General features: G+C 39.2%; 1 protein-coding gene across 1 annotated transcript in view; it reads left to right on the top strand.

The window, feature by feature from the left end:
* LOC138007961 (retinoschisin-like) overlaps positions 1-11,319 on the top strand; it is a 12,360-nt gene extending 1,041 nt beyond the window's left edge. The window contains exons 3-4 of the mRNA XM_068855112.1: positions 1,359-1,666; positions 11,164-11,319. Coding sequence (XP_068711213.1) covers positions 1,359-1,666; positions 11,164-11,319 — 464 coding nt within the window. The remainder of the gene's footprint in view (positions 1-1,358; positions 1,667-11,163) is intronic.
* Positions 11,320-15,000: the final 3,681 nt, after the last annotated feature.

Below are 15,000 nucleotides of genomic sequence, written 5' to 3' on the forward strand. Positions count from 1 at the left end.
CACCCTAAGTTATGGATCGAGGCTTCAAAGGGTTTTTATCTCAGAGCACTCGGGTTTAAGCCATACGCTTAATCTGGTCGCGCCAGCTCATGAATCCAAAAGTGTGGACAGAAATAAAATTGCGATCTACAATCGCAGAAACCGGGAAAAAAAATTGTTAGACTTGAGCAATATTTCGAAACTTACCTCGTACACCTTCGTAAGTTTCTTCGCAAATTCTTTTACAATTTTTTTTTCTAACCATCTTCCAACGATGTTTTCACAAATAATGCACGTTCTACTGGATTAATTTTAGGTAAAAGTTTATTGGAATTTAATTTTCAAAATGGTTTCTAAAGGACTTGTGGCAGTGTCGTACTGCTGCCATCATGGCAACAGTCAGGGACTCGTGGACAACCTTTAAAAACTGCCTGAAAAAAGTAGTAGACAAATATCAAAGTGTTTCCCGTCTAAAAGATCTCTGTTGTAGTCCCTTTCCTTTGGAAACCCACCCGTGCCTGTCGACAACTCTTTGGAGCCTCCTTAACAATCCTCATTAAGACCAATAATTTATCTCATTCAAAACTGGATGGGAGAACCAAAAGTCGCGATCCTGTATGCGCTCATTGGTATGTGAACTTGAAAACGGATTCATTACTCTGCTGTTGAGAGGAGTCCTCTAGCGTGAGAGTGTTTTTATACTTCAAGAAACAGAGTTATCTGTTTAGCTTAACGCCTCCTTCAAAAAACGAAATTATTATTACCACACAAGTGAATAGTTCTCTCCGCGTGCGCTGATTGGCTAACTCGGAGTTGATTATCCAATTACTACTCCTCTCCGAGTAGCTGGCGTGCGAAATTTGAAATTTCCGATCACATTTTACAAAAATATAGTAGTTTTTTTAGTTCGCTTTTTTTTTCAGCTTTTGTGTTGTATACTAAAACAATTATTGATTTTTTCACCTTCTCTTCGGTGACTAATAGTTAAATATCAGGTGTCTATAAATTTCAAAGTTGTGCTAGTGAGTATCTTCAACATTTAGAGTCGGACAATTCCTTTTTTTATTTCAACTGGATTTACTTACAGTTCAAGTCTCTTGTCGCCGAATGAAAAGTCACCCTTTTCCACTGCAGGTCTTCCGGTTCATTATAACCAAGACGACAATTATGCTAATTCTGGATAAATAATTTAGTTGGAACTAGGCTCTAAGTTTTTGCCCATGTATGGTCAGATGCAGTAATGGCACTGCGACTGAACAACGCGGCCAAGAACTTTTATCTGGAAGTAACCACATTAGTTATTAAACTTTTGATGTCATAAACTACACAGCTGTCAAATCCACTCGCCCTGCTAATATAATCCCTTATTTTTTGTTTAGGCTGTCAGATTCAAGCAATTAGCTGGTTCATTATTGGCAGATTTTCAGGTGACGTCTACTCAGCTTCCTCATCCAGATTTGGTTATGGACCTGAAAAGTGTCGACTGTACGGAAATGGTGCATGGTTACCAAGCACCCAAAAAAATGTTAGCGACTTCTTACAAATCAACCTTGGTTATGAGTTCTACATTTGCGCCACAGCAACTCAAGGAAACCCAACTGCTGATCAATGGACAACAAAATACAAGATATATACATCGTTGGACAACATGAACTGGACGACCTACAGAGAGAATGGGACAGAAAAGGTTTGTAATTAACTTTTTAGGGAAGGTTTGCCATACTCTTTGAAACAAATTTTATGGGAAAATTCACCACCTGACGAGGGAATTCCACGTCAAATTTCACGCGAAAAACCACAGTTACCCCAAGCTAACGATGTAATTTGAGCATCACGATCAGTTAAAATAATGACCGTTTGTATGGGAATTTGCAAACGTCTTTAGGAGTCAAAAATAAAACAACATTAATCGAACAAAAATGCCTTACCTTGTCTTCTCGATACCTTATCAGTGTTTTTGTGGCGTACTTTGGCCATTTCAGCGCTACTCCAGTCGGGTCTAGGTTCGCTGTTATCTCTTCATATATTTATGTGCCAGTCAAATTGACCCCCCCCCCCCCGGGTATACCCCGGACATTTGACTCTCTTTCCTCCCTGGGCGGGGAAATTTGATCATCTTAATCTTCCCGGAGCAGGGCATTTGATCACTACTCATAGGGGGTGGGGAATCTGTCACTAGCCTCGATTTCATGTTACGTTTGCACGTGGGTTGATAAATCATAGTCGCGGGGCACAAACTTAGATGCATTCAAAGGTAAAGATTCCGCTTTCGTAGCTGATTAGTTGAAAAGCAAAGGCCTACAGAATGAGATATTTATACCTGTTACCTTTCCTCCTTGTGCCTCTTGCCATGTAGGGCCCTGGTTCTCCTTGGGGTTGTCTATTAAAGCATGTTTACGTACACAACTTCAGAAGCATAATAGAAGATACTGAAAAGTTAAAACAGTAATCTGGTAATTTTCCCGGGGTGGGGGTAATTTTGATCACGTGAAATGGAACTAGGCATTTGAACAACTTTTTGGCCCGGGGGGGGGGGGGGGGGGGGGGGCATTCGAACAAAAATTTTCCAAACATTCGAATGCCCGAGCAGGGGGGATGTTGAAGCTTCAATTTGACTGGTAGATTATCTTGAAGGTTGGGAACTCCGATGAAGCAGTCGGAAACATAAACTGCTGTAAATTGTTCCAAAAAGCTCAATTCGACCCGAAATTCCACTGAGACCAAGGATGATAGTGCTGCCACATATTTCAATCGTCATATCAGACAAACATTCACGAAAAGGAATTGAAAATCGCCAAAATAGGCTGATTTGGCACTTAGCAGCATGCTCGATTCGGATGTTCCGTGCAGGAAACCGTTGGAAAACACCTTACCGACTGGACCCAAGGTTCAAATATGTTACACACAGGGTGAGCGACGAGGCTTTAGTCTCAGTGACAGGTACAACGTGAGGTCCTTCTCGAGAAAGTACTCAGCTGTCACGCACAAACGGGCGAAGCTCAAGGAAATGCTGACGCGTGAAAGATGTTTCGAAAACAAAACATAAACATTCAGTTTGTTTACAGTGTATCTCTCACTGACATCGTTGGCCACCCGGTGTGTAAGAAATTTCAGCCTTGGGCCCGGTCAGTAAGCTGTTTTCCGACGGCCTTGCACGGAACTTCGTGGCAGAGCATTGTCGATGGTCCACGATGGAAGGGAGTCGATACATTAGCGAGCCGAAATTCCAGCACCACAGCTGTTTTTTATCCGTCGATAGAGAAGGCATTAGTTAGAGGAGGATCTTAACGTGCACTGGGTTAAATCTGGAGGCGACCTGAGCGTTCGGAGTGAATTTACGCTGATTTCCTTCGGTGGATATGCGAGACCGCCGCCAGCAAGTAATCAACCTTGGGGAATCATATATAATTGTGAGAGAGCAACGGTAGAACTAAAACTCCCTAGAATCGCGCTGAAACGGCCAGAAATGCTAAGAACATACCATAAACAAGACAAGGAGGCAAGGTAAGAAATTCTGGTGTATTTTTATTTTAATGCCCTAAATAGCGATCGCTGATCGTCGCATTTTACATACATGTGGCGAATCTAATGCAAATGAGAAAAATCTATTGTTTTCGCTCATTTGCATTAGATTCGGCACATGTAAAATGCGGCGTTTAAAAAGGGCCTAAATTCCCCACAAAAAACCATATAAAATTTATGTAACGCAACAACGATTGTCTGTGAGCTTGGGGTGAGATGGTAAGAGTTTCTTTGATTTGCACAGCGTTTTCAAAGATGAAGCTAGGCATTTAGTTTACCTTTTGGAGAATGCTGCAGTATTCAATGATGGGGGTTCAAAACCTCCCACTTCCCGTACCTTTATCTCCCGGCTCCCGCCCTTTTTAGTCCTGCTCCCGTCCCCTATAAATTAGGAGACGCAAAACACATCTTGGTCATTTAGCTACGTAATTCTTAAGTGATGACGGTCTCAATTGTTCCAACTTGCAGTTCTGAATAGACCTCTTTACATTTGTGTACCATTCTCGTCACCAGAGCCTCGGTTCGACCCAAGGTTCTGGGAAACTCTATGTAGGAGAACATGCACCGTAGGGTTCTTATAGCCAAGAATTGGCTATTTAAACCTTACGGCGACTGCTCACTCCTGGTGCTAACATGAATGCACCAATTAGAGACGCTTTTGATTGTTCTTCACGAAAACCAATGAGAAGACACTTTGTTTCAGGGTTCCCCAGATATCTTCTCTCCCTCAGTCAAGAGAAGAGCTCTGGGGTCGAGATTGAGTTTTGTGCTTAGCCCTGGGCACGTTTGTTCGAAAGCCGATTAACTTAATCCAGGATTAGCGTAAACTTTTGTTTCATGTTTTCAACTTTTTGATGAAAGTTGTTTTGCTTATTTTTGTTTTTCAAGATTGACTCCCTCTAATGTAAAGTTTTGCCGAATATCAGCGTTAAGCAGCATTTGGGAGTAGAGAAATAAACTCCTTGGTTAATTTTTAATTTGGGTATTAGTGTTAATCGGCTTTTGAACAACCGGGCCGAGGCCTTTAAATGAAAGTGAAGCTAGTACAGTGTTGAACTTGTTATGATACAGACCTCCCTCCTTTTCTCATGTTAATGATGTTTTTGTCATGCTAATTAGTAAGAATTTACATAAGAAAAACAGTGATGTTTCTATCAAAACAAGGTCTCCAGCCTCACTTTCATTCATAGGCCAGGTAACTAAGCACACAACTGTAATATGGTCTGTTGTCTCGTGTTCTGATAAATACACGTTTTCTGGGGCGGATCCAGGTTTTCACAAAATGGGGCCTGATTAAAGGTGCCGCCGAAGGCAGCGCGCCTGTTTGGGACCCCTGGGGAAGCTTTGGAATTTTTAATCCTCGGAAACGCGATTTCCGACATTCTGAGGCAAAGTCAGCGTGTTTTAATTTCTCATTTGTTAAAGTTAAAATTCCATATTTTTGCATTAAAATATACCAGAGCTGCTCAAAATGATATATGCTATTTTCCAGCTGGGAGGTCCGTGTAGCGAAAAACTGTGACTGAGGTCTTGAAAATGCTGCCTGAGGCCGCAGGCCGAGGGGAGCTTTTCCAAGGCCGAGATCACAGTTTTTCGCTCTACGGACCGACCCTTAGCTGGTAAATAACTTTTTTTGTTTTCTCTCTCTTTTACTTTCAGAAGTCACTCTTTTAAGTCTTGACTCGCACCGCGTTTGATAGCGAATGCAGTAGGCGACTTAAAAACTGAACGTTTCAAAGAGAAACATTTTTATTTGAATCATATTTTCAGGCCTCTTGTCTTCTAAAAATCTGTTTAATTTTGAAACAGTTTTGTATGTAAACGGATCGGTGTGAAAAAATGGAAATTTAAGGTCATTACATAAGCTCACGCAACCAGGGCTAGGATTCCGCCCGGGTTGGCGGGCAAGGTAGAAAAATTCGGCCTGCTCCTAGGGCCAATCAGATTGCAGGATTGGCGATTACCGCCCGCTCGCGCATTGAGAAAGAAATATGAAACGTGATGTACTTCGGATCAAATTTTCCTGTATAAAAGTATGAGAAAGGTATGCTGTAGTTAAACCTTTTTGAAACTTTGTGTTTCACCAAAGACGGGATCCATAAGAAGCATTCTTCGGGGTATATATCTTTCAACAAAACGCTGAACTACAGCATCGTAGGTGACGGGTTTTTCGTTGTGACTGGCGTAGTGCAAACAATTCGCAGCAAACAGTTAATGTTAGGCAAATTGTCTGGATCACAGGCCTGGTGAAAAAAAAACAACATTCGCAGCGAACCAAAATATTCAAATACCGGTACTCATTTGTTTCTTAATCAGGAAACGTTTTAGCTACATCAAACAGCAGCGAATTAGCCATCTTATTTAAAATGTACTTGTATTTATTTTATATTTTTACAAGTTTATGTCACTAGGTGTTTCAATTTAGGGGGTTCGATCGAACCCCCTGAACACCCCCTCCCCCTCCCCCCCAGGTCCGCCCCAGGTTTTCAACAATCAGTCCGGAGTTTGTTGGGATCATAAAGTCATTAAGATGTAGAAGTGGGATATGACGAAGTTGCAGTGAAATGTCACCACGTAGTGAAATCTTAGTCCGTTCTGATTCACGGTCATAGACCGAATGCATAAATAGGGGCCTCACTAGCCTCGTTTGCATGGAGAAAACGCAAAAGAAATGTTTCTTGAGAGTTAGCACAGAAACAAAAGAATACATTTTTGGACGCAATTTATGCATTCCGTTTAAAAGGAGCAAGCTAGGCTTTTGTACATTATGCTTTTGTTTCCCCACTAAAATGCTCCACCTTAATGTTCCAGTTCTCCCACTAAAATGCTCGGTCGTCCCGAAAAAAGTCACTAAAATGCTCCGATAATGCTCATTATACAAACTTTTTTTAATTTTGACATGGTTTTAACTGTTAACACTTACAAAAACCAAGTGAAGCTATGATCTTCGCAGTTATGATTCATTTCATATACCCTTTCATCACTTACAAAAACGTTCCGCTCCTAAGGTCAAAGAACATTCGGTAAAGGGCGTGCAGACATTAAGGACCTGCCATAAGTTAGGATTTTCCTCACTGATTAAGATTAGCCCTTAACCGGAGGAAAGAGGTATGATTTTATTGTTGTAATTAGTTTATCATCAATAATGTCTCATTTGTTCAATGATCTCGTGTTTGCCTATGTTATATTCGTTCGCTCAGTTTTCTCATGTCGATTTCACAATTATATTTTCATTATTACTTCCATCTTTTGTAATTGTCGCACGCTCCAAATTGCATTTTCAGTTTTTACGTCATTTCAAGCGCAATAGAATTTAAACCTATCCCAAGAGTAGTGCTTGAGATGCTACTGAGTAAACGCTCCTCCGCGCCGACATAAAGAAAAGAAGATAAATGCAAATCCATTACAGATGTGTAGGAGCTCCTGGGATATTTAGAAAACTCCGAGATATTTAGAAAAAAAAAAGAGATGATGTTTGGGGTTTTGCTATGGTCTTATTTCTTTTATAAGTTCACACATGGTTTAAACTTGAGATCAATGAATTGTCAGCAGTGGTCCAGTTGACCTGTTCAGCGGTTTTCCTCACGAATATTGTATCCCACGAGTCATAGTAAGTACACCATGAATATGGCACATGTTGAAAGAGTCAGCCCCAATGCTTTCAGTAAACAATCGTTAACTGATTATGTGGAGACAGGGGAGTCGAAGAAAGGAATCCCGGAACATAAAGTACCTGTGAGCTAGCCAAAGCAGATACGGGTTTTGGCTTGAAAATAACAGGGTCAGAGTTTATATTGTTGTTTATTTTTTAAGAGATTAAAGAGTATAGCATAGAGATGAATGTCGTACCTTCATTGTCAAGCAGGGCAGAAAATGCTACGACGTACTAAACGCTTTCACATTTACTTGGGGCAGCACTGAAAGCCAAAAACCGGAATCCGGGATCAGGAATCCAGAAACCAGAATTACCCACAATTCGGGAAAACTGCAACAACTTGTCCACACTGGATAAATCACTATCCACTGAATAACTCAATTGGTTTTGCTAGTGTGTATCCACGGTATAGTGATTTATTTTGAAAAACAAACGCCTGGATCTTGAGCATCTTGATTATCATCAATTATTCTAATGATCATAGTCAAGTTTACGTAAAAGTAATAATGTTTGAAATTTATCAATAAAAAAAGTTGTGTTTTACCGTCTCTCCTCCCTTTGATTATGTTCTACCGAAGCCTCCGAAAGGGGCTCTGTCACGTTACTTTAGGGTGTTTAGGGGAGATCTTTAGTTAATCACGAGTTTGAAACTTGAAATTCCTTTACTGATAAAACTATCATTAAATCACACATAATGATTGTGAGCAAAAACGACCTTTATCCGGGTGATTTTCCATAAACATGAAAAACGTAGGGCCGACCTTTTTCAGTTTAAGATTACCCCAATCCAATCCGTTTCAATCTTGTCCATTTCAGTCCACACTGCTTTTCGTTCCTTTTGCTGTATTTCTTTTATGTTGTTCAACAGTTTCAACTGGTTATTGCAATGTTTCGTTCTACTTTTTGGGCATTTTGGGTGTCATGTGAAAGTACATCATTCTAAAGTCCACGGACGTTCAAACTGTGAAAACACGGCGGAAGAACCTTCTAACCCAAGCCGACCAAATCATCAGTTGTCGACCTTGAAGCGCAATATTCATCTGCCTTTCGGCATAACTTTTTCAAAACTTGCTTGTTTCCCTATTCAATGCTAGTGGGACGTCTCGAAAGAATTCAACTTCGATAAACAATGTGAATTTCTCATATACCGTAGAGTTTCGATAGTAGCGACCCTCGATACTTTCGGAATTAGTAGCTTTTGTGGGTCGCTACTTTCGGGGGGTCGTTACTTTTGGGGAACAAAAATCGTTTACAAATAGAGCTGGGGCGAGCAGTTTTTTTCCCAAAATAAAAAATGAACAACATAAAATTAAAAAAAGAACAACATTTTATTTGCATTCTATATGTATAGATTGTGTTTCATACATGATAACTGCAGCAAAAACTATATAGAAAAGTATATAGAGTTTTCAATTTCAATGTGAAGAAACGTTCCTGTTGTTAATACGAAATTATACCGGCTTATGGTAGTTCTTACATCGCTACATCTGTGAACTGATGTCAAGGACGGATGGTGGCATAAAGCTTCCCCTTGTTGTAAATTAAAGTGCTTTATCGTGAACAATTTGTGGTACTGCACGAACATATTGTTGTACATTAAAATTTTGACTATTGATTGACATATTAATGGTATACAGTTTACAATGAAAAAAAACTTTGTCTCGCTACTTTCAGGGGGTGGGGAAGTCGCTACTTTCACGGGGAGGTCGCTACTTTCGGGATTTACTAGTGACCACAAAAAAATGACGTTAATTTCGGGGGGTCGTTACTATCGGAAATTGACGGTATTACTGTATGTTCTTCCTGTATCAACAGCTTCAGTCGCGCTCCGTCACTTACGCAAGTGAGCTGTTTTTCCTTTTAACTTGTCTTCATACAATCACATTTACATTGCTAAGTAGCTTTTAATTGATACAAAATTCTGGAAGACACCACAGTCCTGGCACGCGAAATGTTCTCTTCCGGTTGCCGTCCGCGTCTTAAAAACGCGCGTGCTTAAGCCCCCTATTCTCCAGGCGCCTTGTTCCTTAAAAAGAAGCATTTTTGTACCCAAAAAGCCGGGGGTGAAAAATAAGGAAAACAAATTAGACAATCTTTAAGTTTCCTTTATTGTAATTTGGACTGCCATATTTTGATGATGCCATCACCATTCTCAAATCTGTATATCTACAGAGAATAGCAAGCTCAGATCCATTTTACAGTATACATTTTCTCAGAGTGAAATACTTGAGTGTGCAGAGCGTACAAGGAGTGAGTAGTTCTCACGAATTCTCTGGTTTTTGGTTTCCGGATTTCGGATTCCAGATTCCGGATTCCGGCTTTTACTGCTGCCCTTTACTTGTACTTGTTTTAGTCACTTTGTAGAGACTGACACATTGCGGTCTTGCCAATAAATTAAGTTTTTGATCAGTTTATAATATTTATAGAAAACTGTTAAGAAAATATTTAGGATATTTAGAATTTTTTCACAATATTTAGGGGGAAACAACGAGATTTTTCGGAAAAATATCAGGAATTTCTCGTAACATATTTAGACGATTTTACGAGATATTTGTAGCTAGGCCTAGAGGAATGCGTGAATTGGAAAGTTTTTGTAGGCTTAAAATGTGTTTGGACATAAGTAATTATGCTGCTGGCAAAAGGTTAAGACCCTTGAAAACTTCATCGTCGAGAAAAACAATGCGTTCAAACAACATTGAAGGAGCAAACGCACGCATACATTGACTTCACTCCTACAGGATAGTAATTTCAACATACAATATTGGTTTCTAAATGAGCCGTGTACCTATCTTATCTTACAGATATGTATAGTTATAAAAAATGCTAAAATTCTCTTAAATACTAATACTTAATACTAATGTTACCTACATGTATGTTACAGAGACTAAATTATTAAAAGTTACGGTTAGTTAAGCAATGAAAAGGAAGCCTAAAAAATCCAGGCTTGAATGGGATTCGAACACATGGCCATGCGATTGCACTGCACTTGCTCTACCACCTGAGTTATCAAGCCAACTGGGAGCTGGTCATTATTATTTTCCCATTTTAGTTTCCATTGCAATGCTGTGAGGCTGCGCATGTGGAGTAACTATTAAAAGAAAAAACACCGGAATACAATGCATCTATTGTACGTTTTATTTTCACGTTTTGAAAATACTTTTTTTTGAGAGCTGAAAGTTCATTTAGTTTGGCTTTGACACTACAAAGTTCATTATTTCACTGCTTTATTCATTCTGTTTGGAGTTGATCTTGGAGGAAGATCTGCTGGCAGCTGAGTGGATTCTCTTTAAGTTGGTTTTCTAGTGGAACTTGATCAGCATCGGTCTTATTTCGTTTACCTGTTTATTTTTCTTAAGGGGCTCCTCAAGTTTTTGTTTCGTCGTTTTGCCGAGGGAGAGGGAGATAACACAAATGTGGACGGCATGATTTTAGAGTCCATTTAAGGACAGTGCCTACAGTTGTTATTGACCATACGTTCTGCGCATTTCGAAATACTCGGAGTTCCCAGCGGTGGTGCTTACTAATACAATGAATATTTTTGAGCGCTTTAAAACTATGCGGAGAAAGCAGAACTCAACAAGTGCTCTTGGTACGCAAAAGGCAAATTGAGGTTAACCATCCATTGTTTGGAGCTTCAATTTGGAAAAGAGCGCTATACATTGCTTTGTATTTTACAGCTATTGTTGATTAATTAACTTTGAAAAATGTGTGGTTACTCCCAATTTTTCTTTTTGGATTTCAATAACACTTGTAAAGGTTTTCTTCTCCTGCACATTCATAAACTCGGAAAAAATACCTTTGAAGTAGTGGGCACCGTCCTTAAAAAAGCCATGGTTTCTGATATTGAGACAGTTGACATTAAACTTTTCAATTTGAAAGTAAACATTAACACCATGAATTTGTCTTACCAAACAGAGGCAACTGTCTTCAGCTTATATACAGGCTAATGTCATCATCTGTATCATCGTCACCATAATAATCAGCATAAATTCTAATTTCTTTTGCAGGTCTTTTATGGAAATACTGGGCGAAACGACATTGTCAAGCATAATCTTGAGGAGGTTATCATAGCGAGCTTCATCCGCTTTCAGCCAACTGAATTTTTTGGTCATAAGGCGTTGAGAGTTGAGCTCTATGGAGCACTTAAATCTCTAGGTAACTGATGAACTTATTTTCTATGCATTTTAACAACTTCATCTAATCAGTTAGAAAAGACAAAAGTAGAAAAGAAATAATGAACTCTATTCGAACTCTTTTTTCATATATGTTCCAGAAAAGTTTTTAAGAGCCTGCTGTTAGTATTGTAAGAATTACGTATCAAGAGAGATTTTTTGGTACATTCGAATAAAGTAATGGTGCATCTAGACTTGTGCAGTTTTCTTCTGTATTCACTAATACCTTTTTCCTGTTGAAGCACCTGTTCTTGTCAATGTGACTGCACAGTCGTCGACTAGTGTCGCTGTCTTTTGGGAGCTGTCAAAACTTTACTACAATGAAAGAAACTTGATATCCTTTAAACTTCTATACCAAAAGGAAGGCTCCAACCTATTTGAAATACAAACTATCAAAGATGCAGCTTGGGATGATACAAAGAACGTTTCAAATATCAATGGTTCGTTGGTTTTCTCCACGGTTGTCACGGGGCTTGAAAAGTTCACAGAATATGAATTTAAAGTGTGCGTCTTTAGTTCGGTGGGGTGTGGACCAAAGAGTTCCTCAAAGATTGCAAGGACATGGGAAGATGGTAAGGGACTCTATCAGTTTCTCAGGCTTAGTATAGTCAATTGGGGGCATTGTCATTGTTGTTGTTATTGTTATTTCATTTGTTTAAGCAGGTTGAAGTTTTGGCAGCTATTCAGCTGATGTGGACCTGCTATACTCACCCACCCAGATACACACCGAGGACAGCCACACCACCGGGAATTTCATCCCCTACTCTTCTCGAATAAGACTAACAAAAACAATGCTTATTCTTTAACGTCCCACAGGGAACTAATGAACAAAGAAGTTATTTGTGAGACGGGACCTCCGCCTTATCATCCTTATCCGAGAAGACTTGAAAGTCTAACCACTTGCGGATGTAATTACAAAGGCAGCACTTTCTCCTCAGTTATTTAAAGACCCTGAGTGTTGGTCCGGCCGGAGTCGAACTCACGACCTCCCGCATGGCAGCCCGGCCATGTCTATGGCCATAGACACAGCTGACCCTTTCTTATAGATTTTCTATCTCCAATTGCTCCATGTGGTCTTGGAGAAAGTAGTCAAATGCAGTTGAAAGAAATTGACATATTTGCAAATGTGGATTGCCATGGTGTTTTTACTTATTGATTGATTTATTCATTTATTTAAAATTTTTTTTTGTTCCTGATAAGCCATCTTTCTTCATTTAAAATGTCACTTCCTTCATCAAATTAATCTCCTTTATTGGGAAGAAAGGAAGAAAGTTGCTTCTCAATTAAGAATGGTTGAATCACATTTCTTTTATTTCATACCATGGGCAAAGTTCATTTCTGATTTCTTGTTTTTGCTGCATTTAAAATTTTTCAGTCCCATCAAAAGCTCCTAGCAATTTTACAGTGACTGCTAACACATCTACGGCCATCATAGCGTCCTGGCAGCTTCCTTCCCCTGACTCCAGACATGGAATCATTCTAGGATTTAAGATATTCTTCAGGAAAGAAGGCTCCAATATTAACAGACTAGAAAACATTTCTGTTTCCAATGTCACGATGTACACAAAAATTGTCACCGGGTTGGCTAAATTTGCACCATATGAATTTTGTGTGTTGGCCTTTACCTCTACTGGAGATGGAATTAACAGTTCTGTTCGATTCGCAAGAACAAAGGAAGATAGTAAGTGATATTGTTTAATTTAACTTTTGTAACAACAAGCTAAGGCTCCCTTAAAGTTAGGTAAGTCAGCCTGTCACCCATTTAAATTAATTTTAAGTGGTGAAATGTATAGGTAAAAAACGAAAGTCTTTGTTTTAAGGCTGAAGATTATATCATCTTTAGTTTTTTTCATGGCTTATTTCATTAAATTGCATGTGCACCTGTTTCATGTACTTGTATGTACCACAGTGGAATGTTCCAGTCATCGCTTTTCCCCTAAACTTTTGGCTACAAAGGAAAACCATTTAATGGAAAGTATGAACCTTTATATATCTGAGCTGCAGAATAGAATAAAATGAAATTAGGAAAGATCACTACGGTTAGTTGAGCAATTAAAAGGAAGCCTAAAAAATCGAGGCTTGAATGGGATTCGAACCCATGATCATACGATTGCACTGCACTTGCTCTACCAACTGAGCTATCAAGCCAGCTGGCAGCTGGTCACTTGTAACTAGAAGCCTGAAACAAATCCTCCATGCTCAGTGAACTGGATTCGAACCCATGACCCTAAGATTAAGCTACACTTGCTGTATTAACTGAGCTATCAAGCTAACTGGGAGCTGGTCATTTGCAAGTTCAAGTTTATCCCGTCCGTGATGATTTTCTGGAAAGATCATCCCAGTTAGTTGAGCAACCCATTCTCTACCTCTGAATTAACAATTATCGTTGATTCCACATTTGCTCGGAATTTACTTTTTAGATTAATTTAGATAACTGAAAGCTTGATATAGACTATGGGAAATGGTCATATATTTTTTAAAAGACAACCCAAGTATATGGTCATACAACTGTAGGACTCGAACCTTGCAATGTTGATTAATTTAACCCGTCACCTAACCACTTGACCACCACACCTCTAGCTGCCCATGGCAGGGATAATATTTTAAACACTATTTGATAATGCTGTATTATCGCGCCTCAAAAAACAATGTTAAACACTGCAAACGGTCGGTTACCAAACTTCACAACAAAGCTAAACATTTGAAAATCAAAGTTTACGCCTTATTAATCTAGTGTAGGCCCAATTACTCTTCAGCAATGATATTCTATGGGAGACAAAATAAAAAAAATGAAAGGCTCGATTTTCCCAAAATTTTTAATTTTAGCATTTTAACACAAGTGTCCATTTTTCTTTTTTCCCCAACATTTCGTTGCGTGCAAGTTTAAATGCTCCCTACTTTTATGCATCATTGTGCCCACTGTTAAGCAATGACTTCAGTCAATGTCTTTTCCCTTTCCTCACAAAGACCATTGTAGTTAATATATCAAGATGGTTATGAAACTGTACATGTTTCTTTGTTTTTTCTCTTGTTTTCTGTTTTGGCCCTGACCAATATTGACCAAACCACACCCTTATTCTAACAGACAACCAATCAGAAGTTTTGATTAATTTATTCAAAACTCAAACATGAACCGAGGACAATATACTGTATTGTGCATGGTCACGGTCAGGTTAACCTGAAGTGTGACAGCACTGTACTCACTTTTCAAGTTTTCGGGGTTTCATAACCAGTCCATGTATATGAACTATGAAAAAGCAGGCCCTGCTAGTAGCAAGTCAAGTGACTGAAGAGAGAAAGATTTTAAAACCTCTTAGATTTCGGGAGCTACTTGACCACCCATTGTCAAGTTACTCTGTAACCTGTAAATGACGTTTTGGCAATTGCTCTTGAAGCATCTAAAATTTACTTTGAACATTCAATAAGTTCCGACAGATCGCGACTGCCACGGTTAGGGTTAGGCAACCATACAGTATGGCAATCATTGCCCGGTTTTTCTTTTTTGGAAGATCAACTATTAAAGCCTATGTATAACGGATGTCTTAAAGTATCTTTAAGTTTTATACTGCCAGAAAGACAAGTTTAAGCAGGAAAATGTTACTACCAAGAGTGTGAAGCTTTTCAACAATAATAATTATTTATCTGCTCTTTGGCAATTAAGGACGTTCGCGC

Source organism: Montipora foliosa, chromosome 1 (assembly GCF_036669935.1).
Source record: "Montipora foliosa isolate CH-2021 chromosome 1, ASM3666993v2, whole genome shotgun sequence".
NCBI lineage: Eukaryota > Metazoa > Cnidaria > Anthozoa > Scleractinia > Acroporidae > Montipora > Montipora foliosa.